The sequence below is a fragment of the Neofelis nebulosa genome, chromosome 17, assembly GCF_028018385.1.
Source record: "Neofelis nebulosa isolate mNeoNeb1 chromosome 17, mNeoNeb1.pri, whole genome shotgun sequence".
Taxonomy (NCBI): Eukaryota; Metazoa; Chordata; class Mammalia; order Carnivora; family Felidae; genus Neofelis; species Neofelis nebulosa.
Genome location: NC_080798.1, coordinates 43133035 through 43155168, shown reverse-complemented (window position 1 = coordinate 43155168; position 22134 = coordinate 43133035). Strand labels below are relative to the sequence as shown.

Here is a 22134-nt window from a genome sequence, read left to right as displayed (position 1 = left end):
AAAAAACCAGATCAGATACAGCCTTAGGCAAGGTCTTTATTCACTCGCACACTGTACAAATATTACAATTTCCTTTTGCTGCAAAAAGTATAAAAATAATCTTTATATAGGAATCCATTCGTTACTGCAAATCTTTCTAAATCTCTGGAAATGGCTCTAAATGAGGATAAATGAATAAACAAGGGTGGGGCAGGCAGAGGAGAGGGAGACCTACAGGGCAGCAGGAGATTGGACCAATCCTTAGGGACTCACTTGCCCAGATTTCTAGCTAAAGACCTCTCTGTTCTTTCCTGTTAGCACTCCCCCCACCCCAACCCTACCTATAGGTTCTCAGGGCTAAGGGCCAGGCAGATGGGGGATACACACAGAGGTCCAAGGGGAGCTGCGGGTTCAAGGGGTGGGGAAAAGTGAAGGAGGCTGGGGTGGTGCCGGAGGGCATCAGGCTCCACCCTAGGCTCCCCACCTCAGAGTGGGGGGGAGTGGGGGTTGGCTGGAACAGGGCAGTAGGGTTGGACAAGCTGCCCTATTGGGGTGATGGCAGGTCTTCGGTTCTGTGCCACTGAGTGGTAGCTGAGCCTGGGCTCTGAGAGGGCATGAAGTGGAGGAAAGCCCCAGAAAAGAAGAGGCAAACGTTGGCTCCACGGTGAAGGGGGCTGAGCCCCTTTCCCCTACTTTCCTAGCACGGTACAGGTGCTCGTGCAGGAGTGGGAGTTGTGTTCAGAACTGCAGTGAGGGAAAGCTGGGGAAGCCAGGAGTCTGTGGCTCTCAAGCTGTGTAGGGGTAGAATGGGGGATGTCCTCAGGCAGCCCCCAGGTCACACAGTCTGTGTCCGAGCCACACAGAGCATGTCTCTGTCAGTCAGAGATTCAGAACAGGCACGTCGAAGAGGTCACAGACACCTTCACTCTCGTCCAGGTTGTAGATGTAATCGTGGTCTCCAGGGGGTGGAGAAAGGCGGAGGAGAGGGGCAAACACTGCAGAGAGCATCAGGCTGAGACTCTGGGCCAAGGCCCCTCCCAGCAGCTGCCCACCCCCTGCCAACCGCCGCTCCCCACCTTCCTGGGCCACCCACCTTCTGAAGACATCAGCTCCTCCAGCAGCTCTGAGCTCATGCATTCTGGGGAGAAAGGGAGAGTTCAGTTACATTCTGGCTCCTGCCTCTCTACCCACCAAAGCCCATGAAGGGGACCCCCCTAGCCATTCCTTAGGAACTTTACGCTTTGCCCAGGGACCAAGCACAATCAAAGATCCTCAGAAGCGCAAGCAAACAGCCGTAAGACTGAATGAGCTACCCTTTACCCCATGGAAGAATGCAGCCCTACCTCGTGTGGGATCGAAGATTTCTGACAGTTCTTTGGGGAGTTCCAGAACTGAAAGACAAGAAAGCCATGCTCAAGAGCACAGAGATCCATTCTGGTCCCACCCTAACCTTCATCCTCAGATCTTCTATCACCCATCTTGGGGCTCCACACAACTGAGGAGATGGAGGCCCTGCCCCAGGCAAAGCTGGCATTGTCAGTCTCCCCTCCTAGACGTGAATTCCTCAGTGCTGGGCTCAGGGTAATAAAGGCCCATTGTGGGTAACTGGTATAGCCCTCCTAACTCAGAACTGCTGCAGAATGGCAGCAGACTTCCTCCCTTTATGGGTTCAGCAGGTATGCCCTGTCTGATGGAAGATGCCCCATTCACCCCTGCCCTTGCTGAGCACCTGCTCAATGCCAGGCTCAGAGATCACACCCTGGGGACCAGGTCACTGGGCAGGGCAAGAAGCAGATACTTATAGGGGGGCTGGTGCTACAGGGTGACAAATCTGCTACAAAGGTCTGACTGGGAGGATGCACGTGGGAAGCAGAGGAAAATGACACCAGAGAAGAGTGCTGGGGCTGGTTCATGAGGATTTCATATGCTAGGTGTAGGGATTCTGGTTTTATCCAGCAGGGCTTAAGAAGCCATTAGAAGCACTCTGTAAAGACAGAAATGTCACAGTAAAAGGAGGATGCTGAAGAGTTTAGAATAGAGATAGCCAGTAGTGACCCTGAGTGTTGAGGATAAATAGAAGCCAGTAATGGGAGACGTCTGGAACAAAACTCAGCTAATGCAAGATGGGGAGCAGAAGGAGACAGAAAAGGAGTGACATGCAGGTGTCAGGCCTGGGGGACCAGGGTCAATGGTAGGGTAGACACAGAAGTAGAAAAAGCAAGTTTCGGGGAGCCTGGATGGCTGAGTCAGTTAAGCGTCTGACTTCGGCTCTGGTCGTGATCTCGCAGTCTGTGAGTTTGAGCCCCGCATTGGGCTCTGGGCTGACAGGTTGGAGCCTGGAGCCTGCTTTGGATTCTGTGTCTCCCTCTCTCTCTGCCCCTCCCCCACTTGTGCTCTGTCTTTCTGTCTCTCAAAAATAAATATTAAAAAAACAAACAAACAGAAAAAGCAAAAAAGCAAAAGCAAGTTTCAGTTTAGGACACAGGAACAAAATGCCCATTGGATGTGCACAGGAAGGCACATGGGCACAGGTGTGGAGTTCAGGCAAAAGAACTAGGCAAGCTGAAAGTTGGGGACTCATCTACCCTGAATAGGTGCCCTCCACAGCTGTAGAATAGGACAGAGATCTGGGAAGCACCAAGGTTTATAGGAGTGCCAGGGAGAGGTCAGAAGCCAGCAAGAGATAAGAGCCAGAATTGGCATCATAAATGCCAAAAGACGTAAAAAGCATCAACATGGAGTAAAGAAGCACCTGAATAAATTAGCCCAGAAACCTGCTGGAGCCAGTAGTCAAGGCTAGGAAATTTCTCAGAAGTAGCACTGGCATACCGTGGGGTTGGCATACAGGGATCTTGACTGCTGCAACCTGAAGGGGGACTAGGGGACCAAGATACAGAATGGAATAGAGATCACTTGTTCAAGGAGTCCAGAGAGGAGACAGTGAAGGGGACAGAGGAAACACAAAGGATAAAGTGTCATTTAGCGAGAAGAAACTTAGCAGTGTTTGTGGGCCAAGAAGACAAAGTCCTGGAGGAAGCAAACACTCACATCAAAAGATGGAGAGAAGACTCCAGGCAGATGACATCACCTCCCCTGGGAAGGCACTGCCCACCTTTGGAGACTGAGGGCCTTACCACAGCCCCTTCTCCAGGACAGCAGTAATGCCTTTGTGACACCTGAGTGCAAGGGGTGACAGGCAGGGCTTGAGAGGGACCCAGGAGTTCCATGTAACCCAGGAAGGGGAGCAAAGGGGCACCATTGCCAAGCTGAAGGCCAGGCTCCTCACCCAACCTGGCAGAACCCTGGTGTCAAGGCAAGAGTTGATGCCAGGGCTGACCCTTGGGCTGGCCAGCTCTGGCTGAGGAGACAGATGAGCTGGTTCCAGCCCCCGTACTGTTTCTGACCTAGGACTGGCTGAGGCTGGGTTCCCCCTACTCCTCAGGAGACAAGCACTTACCTCCTGTGGGGTCTGCCTTGATGGGCTCAAAGGAGGTAGAAGGGTTGGGTCCAGATGAGCTGCTATTGCTGCTGCTGCTGCTGCTGCTACTGTCCAGCAGGGCAGAGGACTGTAGCGGCCGGGTGTCCAGTGCTGTCAGGCCCAGTGGGAGGGAGCTAAGCTCACCACTGTCCTTGCTATTGGTTCCAGGGCCACCACTCACTGCAATCAGATCCCCCGAACCCAGTCACTTGGGAGCAGGAAGTGAGACATTGAAGCTTTGTGCTAGAACCCAGTCAGGATGACGATAGCTCAAGGAGAGATAGGAACTGTCAAGGTTCCTGAAGAGGTAACTTAGAAATGAGCCACGAAAAGAGACAGGAGCTTGAGACCTCCAAGAGGAAGACTCCCAGAAGACATGGCTGCTGTGACTACTCTTTAAGAGAGGTGACCAGGGAAAGTGAGACGTAGACGGATCTAGGGGAAAATTGTCACCACTGATACACCCTTTCACAGTCAGAGCTTCCCTATTAAAAACAACTCATAACCATAGCAAAGGGAGGCCAACTAGAGACCAGGAAAAGGACAACCCCCACGAAGTCTTTTCCAACTCTGAGTACACATTTCACAACAGAGATGTTGCCATTCGGGCCCCCAAAATCATCCCATCACCAGCTGCCCGTTACACCTCACCTGTGATCTCAGTTGCTGGACCAGGCACCCCCTGGGCTTCGATGATGCCAGGAACAGGGGTGGGGCTGGTCACATGGGGACTGCTTGGGCGTGAGGTATCCTGGGGCTGGGCCAGGGTAGGCTTGGGCAGAGGTGGAGGGGTAGGGACCGCAGGTGGGCTCTGGAGCAGATCTTCAGGTGGCGGCACAGGCACTGCCACAGGCGGTGAGCTCCATGCCTCCTTGTTCACCAGCAGCACCTCAATGGGGCCGCTTACACTCTTCAGGTGAATCTGGTACTTCTTCTGCCCATTGAGGCCCTGGAGGTGGGGGGTGGGGGACAGGTAGAATTAGAAGCACACTTGGCTCCTGCCTGACCCTGGGCCAGGGCCAGTGCCCTCTTCCACCCTAGGCTGCCCGTTCTTCTAGATAACCCTAAAACCCAGGCTTCCCCCTACTTGCCCCACCCGGCACTTATCAAGCTCCACAGCCAGCACCCACCCTCAATCAACCCCGCCTGCCCAGGCTGAGCACCCACCTCTGGGATGGGCACCTCGAGGCTGGTGCCCGATGGGGCCCGGATGGCCAGTAGAGTATCTCCTAGAATGACAAGGAGAATAGGTCAGGGCCCGTGGGCTCAATCTAATCTGAGAATGGGGGTGGCTATCCCTTGGATCAAGAAAGGAAATCATGGTCTCTTAGGGACAGTAGGCTTCACCCAACCCCCACAGTGGCTGGGGCAGAGAACTAAAGCTTTTCTCCTCCCAAGAGCCCAAGGGTCAGTAACCACAAAATCTGGGTTCAAACATGTGGATCAAAGGATTGCTGGCCATGGGCATCTTATTGATGGGACTGTTCCCTAGAAGTTCTGGCCAAGGCCAGTGTTCCTTCCCCAAATCAGTCTGGGGAATGCAAAATGGAGAAGGAACAGTTCCTGTACCCATAATGCAACTAACTACAGGCTGAAAGTGAACACCACTGTCCCCTGATACAAGAATGCAAGAGCATACCCATTCTCTCTCCCCCTTATGTTTCTGTCATGCCTGAGAAGACAAACCCAGGGAACAGTGGAGAGGGGGACTGACCCAGGGACTCAGCCCAGAATTCATGTACACTTTCAATACAGTTGGCCTCCATGGGGTCCCAGTGACCCTCAAACCCAGGACTTACCCTGCCTGATTCCTCTTTGGGCAGGCCCAAGGAACCCTCTTAAGAGACAAAACTCTCCTTTGGCACTGAACCCACTGCTCAGGGCTGTGGTTCAGCCCAGCCCCACCCCCAATTCCCCCTACCCAGGCTCTGCTCACCAGCAAAGCATCTGCAGATGTCCTCATGAGTCACGTAGGCCAAGGTGTGGGGGTTAAGGAGAACGGCTGATGCCCTGCCTATGGTGATAAATGGCAGACCACAGAGAAAACCCAGCTCTTTAGCAGAGATCTGACATACAAGCTCTCAAGAGAAAGTCCTCGGGTCTACATGGGGAAGGATCACAGGACAAGACTGGTTGGGGAGGGGCTTTGAGGAGGGAGGCTGAAGCAGGGACCTGGTGAGGAACTGCAGGATCATCCTCCCAAGGTGGATAGTGCCTTGGGCACCACAGAACAAACCCAGCTGGACTAAAGGGCCCCTCACCCACTCCCTGGGAGCAGGGACCGCCAGGAGGATATCAGCTGTTCTGCACGTCCTCTGTGACGTTCCGGATGCTCTGCTGCACCCACACTTTGTGCTTGTCCAATTCTTGCTCCCGCTGTTGCAGCTCCTCGATCTCAGCCTTGAGCTCAATCAGCTTGTCCGCAATCTCCCGGGTATTGCAGCCAGGCCCCACGCCCCTGAGCCCAGGGAGTAGGGCTGAGAGGAGCCACCAGGAACTCTGGGTCCCATGGCCCATGCTCTCTCCTGCATCCTTCTCCCCACACCCCTGACACTTCTGGGTAGGAGATGCCACTGCCCTCCCAGATACCCCCACTCACTTCCACTGGATGCTATTCTTGGATTTTTTCTCGATCAGCCCGATACCTTCCAGCACGTTAGTAATGTCGTAAATCCGCCGCTTCTGGCGCACGGCAAGGGTGTCAGCTGCCTGGCAGACAGAAAAGAGTGAAGGATACTTATCCCTGCTCTCAGGTGTATCCCCAGCTACTTTGAGACTTGGTCTGGAAAGGATCTGAAAAAAGGGTGGCCTGAGTCCCAACCCTCTTTCCAGGCACTAAACCGGCTCAAGACCGCGGGGCAGGAAAAGGCCTGGTGCAGCCTGAACTGATGTTCTGAAGTTCTTCTCCCATCAGCCGAGGGGGGCCACGAGGACTAGCACTTGCAGCCCTGAGCCTGGCACATAGCTGACACCCAATGGCCTCGACTGACTGAATGGAACAGCTCCCAGCCTCCCTCCTGTGAGAAAGCGCACGGATGGCTGCCTGCTCTCTGAGAGCTCAGCTGGGCCGTCCCAGGGATTCCCGCTACCGGTCCAGGCCTGCCTGGTCCACTATCCTCCCGGTCGCCCCTTAGCCCAGGCCGCACCAGCTTGAGGTCAAGCACACCATCCTTGGCCTCCTGGAGAAGCGACACGAACTTGGTGGTGAGAAGTCCCAAGCTCTTCTCGTGCCGGCTTGGGGTGCCCGGGGGAGGCGGCGCTTGCGGCCCGGCCTCCGCCATCGCGCCCGCCCGCCGCCTCCCTTCAGCCAGGCCAGGCCAGGCCGGCGCCGCCGCCACTTCCGCTTCCGTTCCTGGCCACCAGGCCGCCGGCGCCAGCGTCGCTGTTTCCGCTTCCGCTCCGCGCCCTCCCAGGGAATCCGGCGCAATTCCTCTCGGTGGACACGGCAGCAAAACTTCGGGGACTATCAACAAATATCTAGCCGCCGAAGAGGACGAAAACAACCCCGGGATCCCGGATGAGAGGACAGGGGGCAGAGGGAGGTGGAAAAAGTCGGTGGGCAGCCCTGGCAGTAGAGAATGGAGAGCCACCGGAACTTTCCTGGTGGCCACCCTGTCCCCATTTCAGGAGAGGAGACCATGCTGCCTGATGAACCCAATGTGTTTCCCCAAACCTGCTCCTGGAAGCTGCCCAAGTATGTGGGCTTACTCACCCTATTCCTGTCCCTCACTTCCTGCCAAACAGCAAGCAGTAACTACATGTAGCTTGCCCACTTGTCTCCATTCCCACTCCCCATCCCTGATCCCAGCCTCATCTTTCTCTTGTGCTCCTAGGCCCTGAAATTATAACCATTTTTCTGCCAATGCAAACATGCTTACCTATGCATACATATATGTAAAACACTTAGAGCAGCTCCTGGCAGGTAGGAAGGATTATGTGTTGGCCGACACCATTTTGTTATGCTTGATATCATCATTATCTATTTTCATTTATTTTAAGTCAAGATCTTTGGGAAGCTGACTTTGAGCCAGGCCTACAGGGAAGTTTAGAGTAAGACATGCAGAACTGGGCAGAGGGGGGAATTAAACTGTGATGCAGTTATATAGAGGCCTCAGACTATCTGACTAGGAGCACTGAGACTGGGGTGGCTCTTCCAAGGTGGTCTCCGTCGAGGCAAGGGTACCAGAGAGACTCAGCTGTGACACCTCAGCAACCTACACTCCTGGCAGCTAGGGCAACAGGTGGCTTTGTCCTGAAGGGTGGATTTGGGTGGTAACCAGCTTCCACTATATTATTACTACCCTGTGGTTCTCTCCATGGCCCCCTTTAACTCTCAAGACAAACATAGGTTTCATAGCCCTTCTACCTCTCTGTCACTACCACCCATCATACACCTTCCTCACAATAGCCTGTAGCCTCTCAGTCCTCTGCAGAGGTGCAACCCTTCTCTGAGGGGCCATTGGCACAGTTTCCCTACTGTGATGTTGTCTGCACCCGTATTTGCACACCCTGCTCTCCACCCCTGTTTGGGGCCCTCTAGTTCACGTCTGTGTCCTGAGCACTAAGGGGTCCTATTTGGGCTGGTCAGGACTCAATGGTTACAGGGAGTACACCCCCTCCCCCCAAGGAAGTGGTGCCCAGCCCTCCCTACACCATCCCACAATGCAGATGCTCTTTCCTGTTGGGAATAAAGGGCCAGACTCAGCTTCCTTCCTTTCAGGCATTTGGCCTTGGGGAGGGAGGGGCCTTGGAAGGAGGAGGGTGCTCCTGGGCCCAGAGTGGGACAGAGGTTTCCTTGGAGAGAGGAATTTTGCTGCGTGCCAAGATGTGGGCTGGAGCCACCAAGGCCTCTTGAGACAGTGAAGAGAATACCTAGCTTTGCTCTGAGGACTGGGGAGAGGGCCATCTTCAAGGCCAAGACTATTTTCAAAGGAGAAAGAACTGGATGCCTGGTCAAGCCTGGTGAGTTCCATACCAAACTGTCCTCTGCAATTCAGAGCAGGAGCTGGGGCCAGCAGAGGCCTGTGCCTTCCCTGCCTTGCTTGGCATCTGCAGGGGCAAAACTGAGAAACTGAGCAGGCAAAAGCTTCTCAGCTGCCTCCCCATCACACCCACCTCCCTCCCATTTTCTGAGGGGCTGGGCAAGAACCTCCTTCCTCCTTCTCAGAGGGGCCTAGACCAAGGCTGCAGCTCAGAGAATCCACTCTGCCTGCTCTAACCCAGACTCTTGCTCCCACTCCTACCTCATCTCCAGTGCTTCCAGGGAGTGCCATGGACTCAGCAACCAAGGATGAAATGCAGCCCTCACTTCCCCCTGGTATGAGTCCTGGGTGGGCTCAGGGAGGGACGGTGGCAAGAAAGATGGGAATGTTGGGGTTGGAGCCTCCTTGCCAGGTCTGGCTGGAGCTCCATGGGGCAGCAAGAGGAATGGATCAGACTGCCCTAGGGGGACAGTCTGAGAAGTAGGAAGGGGAGCAGGTTTGGGCCGTTTCCTGTAGGCCCTGCCCAGCTGATGAGGCTGCCCAGGGTCTTCCTGCCCAGGGCCTGAGTGGCCAGAGCAAGAGAGGGCGGAGCAGCTGGCCAGAGGAGCAGCACTCAAATGGGCCTCGGGCATCTTCTACCGGCCAGAGCAGCTGGCCAGGCTGGGCCAGTACCGCAGCCGTGAAGTTCAACGTACCTGTTCCCTGGAAGCACGCATTAAGGTGGGCATTGGTCAATCGGTCAGGGGGTAGGAGAGCTGGGGATGGGATGGGCTGCAGGACTGGCTAGGCCTCACTAGCTGTCTCCCCACTACAGTCGGTGGTGCAGTCCTACCTGGAGGGCGTGAAGACTGGTGTGTGGCAGCTGGCCCAGGCTTTTGAGGCTGTGCAGGGAACCCGTGAGGCCCTAGACCAGGCCCATGGGTTGCTCCAGGGTATGGTGGAGGCCACAGAGACCCTAAAACCACTGCGAGAACAAGTTGCACAGCACAAGCAGCTGCAGGTCCTGTCTCAGCTGCTGCCCCGGCTGCGGGCAGGTGAGAATGTGGGGGCCCTGGGCCTCAGCCCACTAACAGTCAGTAAACACCCATCACTGATCAAGGGGCTGGGGCACTAGTGGGAGATAGCATGGAGGGACACAGCAGGGACCTCCGAGAGAGTAACTCAGGCCTCAAATGGCATATGAAGCAGGATACAAATTAGCTTATTCTGGGATTCTCAAGCATAGGTTGTGTGAGTCAGGACTGAGACCCAGTCAAGTGGCTCTGGCCACCTTGGTTGCTAATTTTTTGAAATACTTCCCTAACAGAGTGAGTAAATAGCCATTAGCATGCCCCCCCCCCCCCCCGAGTTCCTCCCTGCCTTGCCTCCAGGATCCCTCGCTTCCTCTTGTTTCATCAGCTCAGGGATTTACACCTGGCCTACCAGGCCTCTAGGCCCTTCCCTGGGTCCTTTCAGATTGGTCAGTGCTCTGCTGTACTGGTTGTCAAACATTTTACACATCATTCCAGCCCTAGGGCTTCAGCATCCACTGTTGTACCCATTGCACAGGTGGGAGGGTTGAGACTCAGGGCTGTTTCATCTTCTCCCCTCTTAGTGCCAGCTGCAGTGGCCCACACACGGACCCTGATTGGTGCCCAGCGGCTCTTGGAGGCATATGTGTGCCTTCGGGAGCTGGAGCAGCTGCAAGAGGAGACGTGGGCACCTCTGGGGGGCCTGGAGTTGCCAGTCTTCGAGGGGTTGGGCCCTCTAGCTGAGGCATTGGGCCAGGCTGTGGAGGCGGCTGCGGGGGTGGCAGGGCAGCTGGCACGGGAGGACCCAGCCTTGCTGGTGGCTGCTGTGCGTGTGGCAGAGGTGGATGCTAGGCACACAACCTCCCTGGAGCTGCCCCCCCGGGACTGGCGGCGGCGCTGTCTGCAGGCACTGCAGGAGGGCCTGGAGAGGACCCACTTTGGGACACCTCTGCTGCTTGAGCCAGGGGCCTTGGCAGGGAGGCTGGAGGCTCTGCGGGTGGCTCTACCAGCTGAGTTGGCCACAGCTGAAGCACTAGTGGCACCCTGCTGCCCACCACACTACAAGGTGGTGCGGCTCTGGGCCCACACCCTGCACAGTGGACTGCGTCGCTGCCTGCAGCAACTGCTGGAAGGGCCTAAGCTAGGAGCTGCTGACGCCTTCGCCTTACTGCATTGGACACTGCATGTGTACCTGGGGTCAGTACCCTTGGGGCAATGAGAAGTGGGTGGATCAGAGGCTGGGGCTCAGAGTGACACTGGGCTACCCACCTCCAGGCCAGAAATGATGGGGAGCCTGGAGTTGGGGCCTGAGGCTGATGTGTCTCAGCTGGAGCCCCTCCTGACTCCGGAGAACATTGAACAGCTGGAGGCAATGTTTGTGACCCAAATCCAGGTGAGTAGTTGGGGCCCACGCACAGAGAAGCTCTGCCACCAGCTGTGGGCCTGTATCTGTAGAGTTACAGGTCTCCCTGTCTCTAGCAGCAGCAGTGCCTTGCTACAGCAGTATCCTGCTGCCCTTTGCCCCTTCCCCCAGGTTAATGTGGCCCAGTGGCTTCAGAAGGCACTGGATGGGGAGGTAGCTGAGTGGAACCGAGAGCAGGAACCTGGCACAGACTCCTCTGGCTTCTATCACTCACCTTTGCCGGCCATAGTGCTCCAGGTGGGTGGGAAGAGACCAGGCAGGTGGGAAGCCCCCATAGGGAAAGGGGAGGAGAGAAGGACTAGGACTCTGCTGAGGGCCACCCATTTCTTCCTGTAGATCCTGGAAGAGAACATTCGCGTGACCAGCCTGGTCAGTGAGTCACTGCAGCGGCGGGTGCATGGCATGGCGCTGTCAGAACTGGGCACGTTCCTGAGGAGGTCTGCCAAGGCGTTGACCCACTCCCAACCCGTAGCCCGGCTCTTGGGGTTGCCTTAAGGGTCTCTGAGTGAATAAGGCACACCAGTGGGAAGGGGCTCCTTCAAAACAAGGTCTTGAGTCTCTTGGAGGTGGGGCTGGAGTACCAGGGACTCAGGTTGTGGGGGCACCAGAGTGACAGGTACAGGAACTATCTCTGCCCTTTGCAGCTTTAGTGATGCTCTGATCCGATTCTCCCAAGACCACATCAGGGGGGAAGCAATGGCTCCTCATTACGTGCCCTACCTACTGGCCACCCTCAACTACCAGTCAGCACTCAGGTACTAGGAGGCCTCCACACAACCGCTGATTCAACCCCAATTAGGTATGGACGCAGTCCACACTAGACCATTAGAAATTTTGGACTCACTTAACCCTGGGAGTCCAATCCTAGTTCTACTAATTGCTGTGTGACCTTGAGTGAGTTACCTAATCTCTCTGAATCTTGTTTTCATAAGTATCATGTGGGTAATAAAGGTACGTTCTGAAAATCACATAAGAAAATAGATGTGAAGTACCTACCACAGTGCCTACCTGGCACATAGTATCATATCAAAGTCCTACTCTGTGCCACATAATAATGGCTGTGGTTGCAATTGTGAGCAAAACAGAAAAAAAATTCCCTTCCTTTTAGGTCTTATGTTCTTTGAGGTGGGGGCAGAGAGGACAAACAAGTTAATGGTGATTTTTTATTCACTCCTAAGGCTTCCCTTACCCAAACAGAAACCAAAAGACGTGATTTGCGCAAAGTTACACTGCAAATTAGAGGCAGTTCTGGCTGGGTTTCTTCTAGCTGTCGGAGCCTATCACTCCCAGCTTCAATCCAAGGCCCAGATCTTTGGTAGTGCCCCCTCCCTCCACAAACTTACGCCAGTAGGTGGCGTCAGCGTGGCTAGACAACAGAGGGCCGTGAGGGCCTTGGCCTTGGTCCTGAAGCCATAACTTTTGGTCGGTCCAGCTCCTCCTTGTCCGTCCTGCACCCCGACGGGGCGGGTTCAGGAGACTTGGCTCTGGTGGAGGCAGGGCTGGACGAGTTGCAGAGGAGGATCTGCCGCCTGGTGTTGGAGGCGCTGCTGGCGGAGCTCCAGGTAAGTCTTCAGGTGGGGATGGGGGTGGGAGGAGGAGATACAGCATATATATGTATGGGTCTCTGCTGGGGAAATGCTAGGTCTGAACGTTCCTCCAGCCCCGTCTCTGCCCAACCCCACCCCCCAGCCCCTGTTCGAAGCTCTGCCCTCGCGCCGGTGGCTGTCGAGCCCAGAGCTGCTGGACGATGTATGCGAGCGGACGGTGCGCTTCTGCCAGGATTTCAGGCGAGTGCGGAATCCTGCAGTCCAGGTGCGCTTAAGGGAGAGGCTGGGAAGCAGGGAAGCGCCCATAGGAAAGGCGTCTGGGACTCATTGCGTTCTCTGCAGCTTCTCCTGGCTGAGGCGGAGCGCACGGTGGTACTGCAGTACCTACGTGCGTTGATGCAGGGCCGCCTAGTGTGCCGAGGAGCCGACGAGAGGATCCAGGCAGCGCAGCGCCTGCAGAACGATGCGGCCCAGCTTCGGGAGCTTTTCCTTGGTTTGGTGAGAGCTCCTTAGGCGAGCAGATGGGCGGGAGTCTCAGTGGTTGGGTGGGAGTCGAGGGCGGGCTCGAGACCTACTCTGGGGTGCTCAGGGCCTGGAGGAGAGTGTTCAGTGCGCACCGGTGCTCCTCTCTCTGCGGGATCTACTGAACCTCCGTGACCCCATGCTGCTCGGCCTCGAGGTGGCAGGCCTACGACAAAAATTTCCCGACGTGAGGTGTGAAGACTGGTGTTGGTGGGGGGATGGGGAGGAGGAACGGGGCGGAGCTGACACACACCTCTTTGGGGTCCCCATAGCGAGGATCATGTCTCTGCCCTCCTGGACCTGCGCGGGGATGTGTCCCGAGAGCAGCGCCTGGCCGCACTCAGCTCCCTGCAGGCCGGCCCACAGCCCTCTCTCTCTGCGGGTCACCGCGCACTCTTTAGCCTCGTGCCAGTACCTACTCCTGCGCTGTCCTCCTGCCTTCCCTCCGGGCCCTGTGCCTGACGCCCGGCTGCCCCTGGAATACAGCCACAGCTCCTGGATGTCTGAATTGTGTATTGGGGAAGGGGGATGAAATAAAAGTGTAAAGACTAGGGGGTCGACGCTCAGTGAATACGCCTAAGGTATCCTGGCTCCAGTCCTGATATGGGCTGTGCCTCACCTATCCCCGCATCAGCCCTGTATGGACCGCATTCTCAAGTACGGGAGCTTCTGCCGCTGTACGCAGACTACAGACCCACCTATCCGCACCAGGGCAGTGAGCTCGGGTCTCCAGGCCCTGACTCTGAAGCTGAGTAGCACCTGAAGCCCTGAAACTCCCCCAGCCCTCGTAGAGGGGGCGGGCTTAGGACATCACCTCCCCCAGGGGCGGGACCTAGTGGCGGACACCGCCCCCTCTGCTTTGACTGGTCCCACCCCCAGCTGTGTTCTTGGGTGCGCGCCGCCGCCGAGACTGACGCGAAAACGCGCGCCTTCGTGTGAGCGTGCGCGCACCCAAGTGCGTGCGTCACCAGCGTCGGCTTCCGCGGGGTGGGCGGCTGGCGATTGGTGTTGCGGAGCGGGAACGGTGGTGGCGAGAAGAGGAACGAACAGGTGGGGGCGCGGTACGCGGACGGAACCCTCCACCTCCGAGAGGCCGCGAAGGCATGCGGCGCGACCCCTACTCATCTGAGCGGGTACCCCCCCCTCCCCCCGCTCCATTGTCCTCTGGCTCCGCCCTCTATTGGCCACGCCCTTTGTCCCATCCTCCGCCACTTATTGGCTACAGGTCACGCCCCTCCTCCATCTCTCCGTCCCCATTGGCTCCTCTTCCACGTTACCCTCTCCCGGAGGGAGACAGCTTTTTATTGGCGCAGGCCACACCCTCTTATTTGTCACTGGACTCCGCCTTCTGTCTGGGCTCCTCCCCAGCCATCTTTCATTCATTCTGCTTGTAGTGCTGGGTGCTTGAGACATGGGGGTCAATCAGACCCGTCCCTGCCCTCAAGGAGTTAAGGGGGAGGTGGGGAGACACAGACCTAGGCTCCGACAGTGACACAGTGGTAAAGAAGCCGCCTAGACACTGGGAGCCTCCAAGACTCCAGGAAGGCTTCCGGGAGGAGGTGAGGCCTAAACCGAACCCTGAAAAATGGTTAGGAGTTTGCTACAGGGAGACATTGGGAGGGCATTCTTGGCAAAAGAACTGAGACATGAGAAAAGCAGGCGTATTCTTGGTCGAATGAAGAGCTAGGTCGAATGAAAGAAGGGGTGGGGGAGATGAAGGGGACTGGTCTAGGGAGAGGCCCAGAGATCAGTGAGGAGTCCAGAAAAGTGTACAGTTAGTTGAGAAGAATGAAGCCTGAGGCCTGAAATTTTTTCAAACAGGTGGTTACTAGGCAGAACGGAGGGAGGTAGGGATGGGGGATCAGATCTATACAGGAAAACAGAGTGTGTGGAAGGAATGATTCCAGTTCTGCAAAGGAGCAGGGTTCTTGGGTTCATCCCATTTATTGAGTAACTGCTCTGGGTCAGATACTATTCTGGGTTCTGAGGACACAGCTGTGAACATTCAAAAGGAGAAGGGAGGTAACTAGTAATGACATATACTGTACTTCAGATGGCGATAACTGCTTCAGAAAATACCGTGGGGAAGGGAAGATTGTGGCGGAGAGGAAAGAGGGGGAGGTTTACTATTTTACAGAGAGTGTGTTAGGGAAACTTGTCTAATAACATATTTGTGCAGAGATCTGAGGAAAGTGGGAGAGTGAGCCCTGCAGTTAATGAGGGGGAAGCATTCCAGACAGGGGACATGTTCAGTTTGAGATGCCTGTTGTAAATTCAAGTAAAGATGTTGACCTGAGAACTGGCAACACCAGCTTGAAGTTTATAGAAGTTTGGGCTGATGTTTTTGAAACCATGAAAGTGAATGAGATCACCCTTGGAAGTAAGCATAAATGGAGAAGAGGAGAGAAGTTTCCATAGAAGTTTCCAAGCCCTGAGGCCTGACAACATTAAGAGATCAGGAAGATAGTAATGATGAACAATGAAGACCAAGAATGAACAGCCAGTGAGGAAGGAGAATATGTTTGAGTGTATTTGGGAAGCCAAGTATAGAACGTGTTTCCAAGATGAAATGATTATGTTGAGTGTGCTGATCAATATGTGATCATTGATGACCTTGGTCAGATCAGTTTCAATGGAGAGTGGGGCAAAAGCCTAGCTGGAGTGAAATGTAAGAGAGAACAGGAAAGAAGGAGTCAGCGACTACATGCAGATGACTTGGGGTGTTGTGCTGCAGTAAGGAGCAGCTGGAGGGAAATGCGGTGGGCCTGGGAGAGTGTGGGGTCAAGTGAGGGTTTGCTTTGGATTTTTTAAGACAGAAATAACTGCAAGTGTTTATGCTGATAGAAAGAATCTAGTAGAGGAAGAGATTGACGATGTTGGAGAAATGCTGGAATTGTATCCCTGAATAGGCAAGAGAGTTCAGAATCTGGAGACTTCAGTCAGACTTTCGGGGAGAGACTGGATTGTTCTGAGCCCTAGTACAGAGTCAGGAGTAAAGGTCCAAACACTGGCCTTGGATGACCACTAGAAAGAGGCCTCTGAGAGGAGACAGACTAGGGATTGGCTTGAGTTTGCTAAAGTCTCCCTCTGCTCCCCAAAAGCTGATTCTAATTTGGATTTGCACAGATGATCCAGAGGAAAGAGAGCATTCCAGGTGGAGAGACTAACATAAGCAAGGAGCATGCAGGCATTCAAACTGACTGAGGCCAACTGGGCTGGAGGAGTGGTGGAGCAGGTGGGAGGGGAGGGATGAGACTGACAAAGGGCCATAGATGGAAGGCAGGTAGAAGGTGGTGAGAGCCCCTCACTGATCACCCCAGCAACTGAGGCTATACTGTCCCAGCTCCCAGCCTGTGTGGGTGCTGAGCACAGGAGATAAAACCATGAGTAGGGGCTCAGGCCTTGTTCTCAGCAGCTCATAGGCTAAGGGGATTCCAGTAACCGTTGTCAAGGTGGGTGTATAAGTTCTGCCTCCTGCTTTCCCCCAGTCCAGCTTCCTTGGGTGAGCCTGCTGGAAGGCATGGACACTGGGGTGGAGGTGAGGGAGGGGGCAGCTCCCCAGACCCTTGGTGGCAGACCCTGAGCCCACTAAGCACCCACCCAGCATGGACAGTATGGAGCACAGGCCTGCTGATTCTCAGGCCACAGCCACTCATACTGGCCTCCACATGCCCTTCTTTGTCCCCAGAAGTCGACAGTGTGGGGAGTTGGAGTGACTCGGCTGGATGTGACCCCCAGGACAGAATGGTGCTGGACTCAGGGGCTCAGGTGTATGAGCAGGCACCCCCCAGCCCACCAGCCAGTCCCTCGTCCTTGCGCCATAGGCTGAAGCCCTCAGACCGAGATGGGACACTGCTGTACCCCTGGCCTCGGTCCCTGGCCTTGCCCCTGGCTCTGTCAATCCCCTCAGCCCTGCGGCCCCAGCCTGAGCTGCAGCCCTTCTCAGAGCTGCACTTGGGCCACCGTGGCCACATGCGTCGCAGTGAGAGCACCTATACTGTAAATAGTACTGGACGGCGGGGGGGTGGCACCCAGGGTCGGGCCCCACCTGGACGGGGACGGGACCCAGGTGGGGGCACCCTGAGGTCTGCAGCCTCTCTTCCTCATATTGCTAAGAGTCGAAAGGATGCAGGCCGTGGTGCCAGCAAGAGCCCTTGCATGTTGGTGGCTTTGCGGCCAACTAACATGGACCGTGAGCGGGACAAGTTCTTCCAGTCCCACTATACCTACAACCCACAGTTCGAATACCAGGAGCCCATGCCCACGGCTGTGCTGGAGAAGTACTGTGAGGCCTCTGGACAGTTCATCCATCAGGTCAGTCTAGCCTGCCCACCTCACCCTGGCCTGACCACCCAAGAGGCCTGGTCTGACCAGCCATTGCAACCCTATGTGCAGGCAGTAGGCATCATTGAGGCTGTCCTGGAGAAATTTGGTACCTATGAACACTTTGAAGCTGCAACTGGGGGCCAGCTGCTGACCAAGTGCCAGATCTGGTCTATTGTGCGCAAATACATGCAGAAGGAGGGCTGCGCTGGGGAGGTGAGCCAGCCCGGTCTTCCGGGCCCCTTTTCTATGTGCCCCAAACCAGGCTCCTGATGCCAGGCCCAGCCCTACACGTGGCCAGATAGTGACCCCAGCCAAGCCCCTATCCCTGCCCCAGTAAGGTGGGAGCTGGCTCTGAGCAAAGGTGGTAAAGTGTGGGTGCCCTGGCCAGGTGGGTGGCCTGGCTACCCTTTGGCATCAGCATGTCCACCTGCATACTGGCCCCAGGGCTGGTGGCCATGGCTTAGGTCACTACCACCTGCAGGTTGTTGTGCAGCTGAGTGAGGACCTGCTGTCCCAGGCAGTGATGATGGTGGAGAACAGCCGACCAACATTGGCCATCAACCTGACTGGAGCCCGCCAGTATTGGTTGGAGGGCATGCTGCGGCACGAGATAGGTCAGGGTGTGGGTAGGTGGGTGGGTGGGTAGGATGAGAGGGGGCTGGGATGGGGTGGTGGGCAGTGAGGGGCCCCAGTAACCCCACCCCCTCTCTTTCTTCCCCTTCCTTCCGGAGGACGGGCCCTTTCCCTTCGTGAGCAGCTACCTACTCCCTCTGGCTCACAGAGGTAGGCCAGAACATGCCTGCCCACTCTCTGGGCTCACCCTCATCTCTTGCTCCCTTTGGGTATCTTTTGTCCCTCTGCTTCCTTTCTGATTTCCCTTGACAGTGGGGACAAGGTTGCTGAGGCCTGGACAGGCCAGAGGGAGTACCCTGAGGGTTGCACTAGCCCAGCCAACATGGAGGCCCTCCAGGGTGGGTGGAAGGCCAGATCCTAGTAATGGAATTGGTTGAGGACTCAAAGCCAGGTTTTAGGAGGGGATAGGCTGAGCTGAAATGGAGAACATGGGACACTAATTACTATTCCTTTCTGTCTGTGTCTCCTCATCAAGAATTCTGTAGCTCTGGGCAAAAGGTGTTTATCACTGGGGGTCATCAGCATGACTTTCAACATGATATGGGCATGCAGGATGTGGGGCCCCGGGGTGGTTTGTGAGTTCCTGCTTCTCAGGGGGTAGAGGGGGCAACATAGGGAGGCAGTGTGAGTTTGGGAGAGTTGTTTGTGTGTGTAGCCCTGGATAGGTGGGGAGGATTCTTGTGTGTGGGACTCTGAGTCTTTGGGTGCAAGTTCACCTGAGGAGGGTCTTCCCGCTGCCTGGGGTTGGGTGAGTATGCATTTGTCTGGGGCAGGGAATGGGTGTGGGGAGAACTTGCACGAGAGCCTGAGTTTAGGGGCTGGAGTGTACGTGAGTCACCTTCACCCGCTAGAGGTCCTGCAGGATGTAGCAGGACACAGGTTGGTCCCCTGGATGCCCCACCCAGTGTCGCCTTCCCCTCGCCTTCCCTGCAGGCACTCACTACCTGCGGGGAGTGAACAACGCCCGGCAGCCGTGGCACAGCGCCGAGGGCCGGCTGCAGTACGGTCTGCGGCCAGCGAACCCCACGGAGGAGGGCTTGGCCAGCCTGCACAGCGTGCTGTTCCGCAAGCAGCCATTTCTGTGGCGTGCCGCACTGCTCTACTACACCATCCACCGCGCCTCGCGCATGTCCTTCCGCCAGCTCTTCCAGGACCTGGCGCGATACGTACAGGATGCTGACGTGCGCTGGGAGTACTGTGTGCGCGCCAAGCGCGGGCAGACTGACACCTCGCTGCCGGGTGGGCACCCGTGCTGTGTTGGGAGGGTTGCCCTGAAGGAAACCTGGGGGTGCGGGGTGGGGGGCAGTGCCCTGAGCAGGGGCGAGGAGGGTGGGCTTCCGGCCAGGGGCTCACGGCCCTCCCGTGCCCACAGGCTGCTTCAGCAAGGATCAGGTGTACCTGGATGGCATCGTGCGCATTCTCCGGCACCGCCAGACCATCGATTTCCCACTGCTGACTTCACTGGGCAAGGTAGGGGGCCACGGACCTCTAAGAGATCCCAGTCAGCTCTCCTTGTCACTGCAGTGTTCCCTGAGCCTCTGAGGGGTGCTCGACTAAGGACTGGGTGCCAAGCTCCTCTGGTGGGGGGAACCTGGGTGGAGGTGAACAAAAGTGAAGTGACAACCTGGCAGCAAAAGTAGGTACCTGACCTAGACTTCAGGTGTGTGGGTGGATACTGCATTTCAAAGGAGGTGAGCATTCAGGCCAGGGGAGCAGTCAGGAAAGGCTAGGGAAGGAGGCTGGAGAAGTGGCCAGAGACCCAAGTCTCTGGCTCTGGGTTTTTGTGCCAGGCTGAGGAAGATGGACTTCCATCTGAAGCAATGGGAAATCAGTAGAGCTTTAAGCAGAGAAATGTCATTTTTACTTTAGAAGGCTCCCTGTGGATGTTAAGTGGAAGGTGGATTGGAGAGAGGCCTAGGGAAGGGAGTGTGGGGGGAGGAGGAAGCCACCTCTCCAATCACTCCTGAAGAATTGGTGGTCTGGCCTAACTGGACAGTAGCCATACAGAGGGAGGAGCAAGCTGGGGAACACTCTTCAGAGAATGGAATCCCTCTAACTCAACGACCACCCTGAGTTGGAGGGTGACATATTCCAGGTTCTTTCCCTTGAGCTGGCCTAGAGAACTTTGCGGAAGGTGGGGCTGGCATAAGTTGGCATCCAGTTCAGCATTGGGTGTGGGATCTGAGGTGTCTGAGGGAGATCCAGGGGAAGGTGCTGAGGAGTCAGCTTGATACCTGCATTTGGAGGTGAGGGGAAAAGCTGGGCTGGAGACAAGAGTGGGGCTGTGGGGCACGGACGATACCAAGTATTCGAAGAGAGAACAAACACATCCAGGACTGAGCCTCAGGGTATGTAACCTTGGAGTGGATCCAGAGGGTAGAAGGAGGCATTCCAGGAGCAGAGGGCAATGAGCAATTCATAGAGAGCTAGGACCAGCTACCTGAAAGCCACATCGCTCTGGCTACCCCTGAGGCCCAGCTTCCTTCCTGCAGGTGTCCTATGAGGATGTAGACCATCTGCGGCCCCATGGGGTGCTGGACAATACCCGGGTGCCCCACTTCATGCAGGACTTGGCACGCTACCGGCAGCAGCTGGAGCACATCATGGCCACCAACCGGCTGGATGAAGCAGAACTGGGCCGCCTGCTGCCTGACTGATGCTGATTAAGGGCTGTAGGCAGAGGCCCTGGACAGAGGGCCCCAGATCAGCTCCCCGAACATGAAGCTGACTGTTCTGTGCTTCCATGGCCTAGATGTTTCTTGGGGAACTGGGAGGGCAGGAGCATCCCAGGAGGTAGGGATGGCATCAGAGGGTTTGTGTCCCTTGGTAGCCTCGCTGGGGCCTAGGGACCAGTAGCAGCATGTCAGGCAAACTGAGTCTGCCCTCCTACCTCTAGTTCTCTCTTGAGCAGAAGGTAAGCCTGAGGGCAGGAGGGAAGCTGAGCATGATGGGGATGGGGGGTGGTTTGGGGGTAGAAACTTGTTCTTGCATGAGATGGCTTTGAGTGTCTGCATACTCCAGTCTCTCCCTTCCCCCACTTGGCCCCTTGGTGCTCCTTCAGCTTTCACGCTGTCTACCTCTCACTGGGTCCTGGTGGGGATCTCCCTTCTCCTGGGGTGACTGCCTGAGCCTGAGGGCCTGGCTTTCACACAGACTCAAGGGGCAGGGATCCTGGTGGTAGAGACCCAGCTGGGCTGGGGTGTGCTTTCCAGCATTTTGCCTCTCCCACTGGTCATGTATTTATTCCCTATTTATGTGCTCTGCATCCTGGGTCTTGGGAGGCAGCAGCTTCTGAAGGTTTGGTGGAGGGAACAGAGCTCCTCTGGAAGGCACCAACTGTTCCTAGCCCCACTCTCATCTCCCTCCCTTTCTCACACACACACACACACACACACACACACTTCTTCAGGCCTTGTGAGTCAAGCCCAAGAGTTCACCTGGCCCTGCCTCTACCCCCCACCATTGGCCTGTGCTATTCCTGTCTTTGCCCATACCCTCACAGCTGGTCTCTGGCAGAGGGTGGCATTGCCTGGCAGCAGTCACACTCAAGCCTGAGGGGCAGGCCCCTAGCCATCGTCCTAAGTCCGAGCCCCTCTTGGACCAGGAGAGGTGTAGAGGTGGTTGTTGCTTCCATTTTCACCTCACTCGACTGTGTGACATTGACCTGTTCCCACCCCGACCTTGCCCTTGGTTTTCCCACCTGTAAAATTCAGAAATGCAGTTGGAAAGTCCTTATTCATTTAGTCAGTGAATACGTGTAGATCACCTTCTGTGTGCCAGTTAATCGTCAGAACCCTCACAGAGCTCCCGGTCCAGAGAGAAACCAGACAATTAAAACAACAATCACAATGAAGTGTGTGGGCTCTGTCTACCCAAGATCCCTTCCTCTTCCTCTCTCACTTCTAATCTCACTTCCCAGGGCTGTGAGCTCTAGCCTGTCCTAAGTGGAGAGAAATCTCCCTTCCTCTGGCTCTCTGCACCAGGCCCAACGGTTTCCCTGAAGTGGGACTGGTGACTACACAGCACCCCCCCCCCCCAATTGGTTCATGAGAGGAAAAGGGCTGTAGGGCAGGGCCCTGGGGTATGGCCGTCATCCCACTGGGGGCCTGGAACTGAGGGCTCCAGGGGAGTGTGGCTTGGGCTATTGAGGATGAAAAGGGGCTAAGGACAAGGCAGTGGGGCACAGGGCTTCCCAGGTTGCTAAGACTCAGGGGTATGGATCTTCACCCTAGTT

General features: G+C 56.0%; 3 protein-coding genes across 21 annotated transcripts; 2 read left to right on the top strand and 1 right to left on the bottom strand.

The window, feature by feature from the left end:
* Positions 1-18: 18 nt before the first annotated feature.
* On the bottom strand, positions 19-6753 carry E2F4 (E2F transcription factor 4). The gene is made up of 10 exons (XM_058708993.1): positions 6604-6753; positions 6057-6166; positions 5754-5915; positions 5394-5437; positions 4625-4686; positions 4109-4406; positions 3437-3637; positions 1323-1370; positions 1073-1117; positions 19-974 (listed from the first exon to the last, which is right to left on the bottom strand). The coding sequence occupies exons 1-10, from the start codon at positions 6736-6738 to the stop codon at positions 859-861; spliced, it is 1221 nt and encodes a 406-aa protein (XP_058564976.1). The 5' UTR covers positions 6739-6753; the 3' UTR covers positions 19-858.
* Positions 6754-7048: 295 nt separating this feature from the next.
* On the top strand, positions 7049-13492 carry EXOC3L1 (exocyst complex component 3 like 1). 12 transcript variants are annotated; one of them, XM_058708969.1, is made up of 14 exons: positions 7049-7151; positions 8592-8774; positions 8999-9159; positions 9254-9473; positions 10034-10646; positions 10725-10842; positions 10984-11109; positions 11209-11309; positions 11517-11627; positions 12305-12434; positions 12562-12684; positions 12762-12917; positions 13009-13133; positions 13214-13492. In XM_058708969.1, exons 1-14 carry the CDS (start codon positions 7106-7108, stop codon positions 13401-13403), a joined length of 2403 nt encoding a protein of 800 aa, XP_058564952.1. In that variant the 5' UTR covers positions 7049-7105; the 3' UTR covers positions 13404-13492. The 12 variants fall into 12 exon arrangements, 11 of the variants coding, with proteins under 11 accessions (XP_058564952.1, XP_058564951.1, XP_058564944.1 ...); XM_058708968.1 differs by having other exon boundaries at positions 8984-9159; XR_009256174.1 differs by lacking the exon at positions 13009-13133 and having other exon boundaries at positions 8984-9159; positions 12562-12917; positions 13214-13322.
* Positions 13493-13614: 122 nt separating this feature from the next.
* MATCAP1 (microtubule associated tyrosine carboxypeptidase 1) lies at positions 13615-21753 on the top strand. Of its 8 annotated transcripts, XM_058708989.1 has the most exons (8): positions 14084-14500; positions 16630-16940; positions 17058-17255; positions 17337-17480; positions 17749-17881; positions 18834-19139; positions 19273-19370; positions 20393-21753. In XM_058708989.1, the coding sequence occupies exons 2-8, from the start codon at positions 16686-16688 to the stop codon at positions 20555-20557; spliced, it is 1299 nt and encodes a 432-aa protein (XP_058564972.1). In that variant the 5' UTR covers positions 14084-14500; positions 16630-16685; the 3' UTR covers positions 20558-21753. The 8 variants fall into 8 exon arrangements, 7 of the variants coding, with proteins under 7 accessions (XP_058564973.1, XP_058564970.1, XP_058564971.1 ...); XM_058708990.1 differs by lacking the exons at positions 14084-14500; positions 16630-16940 and adding an exon at positions 13615-13991 and having other exon boundaries at positions 17181-17255; XM_058708987.1 differs by lacking the exon at positions 14084-14500 and adding an exon at positions 13615-13991 and having other exon boundaries at positions 16630-17255.
* Positions 21754-22134: the final 381 nt, after the last annotated feature.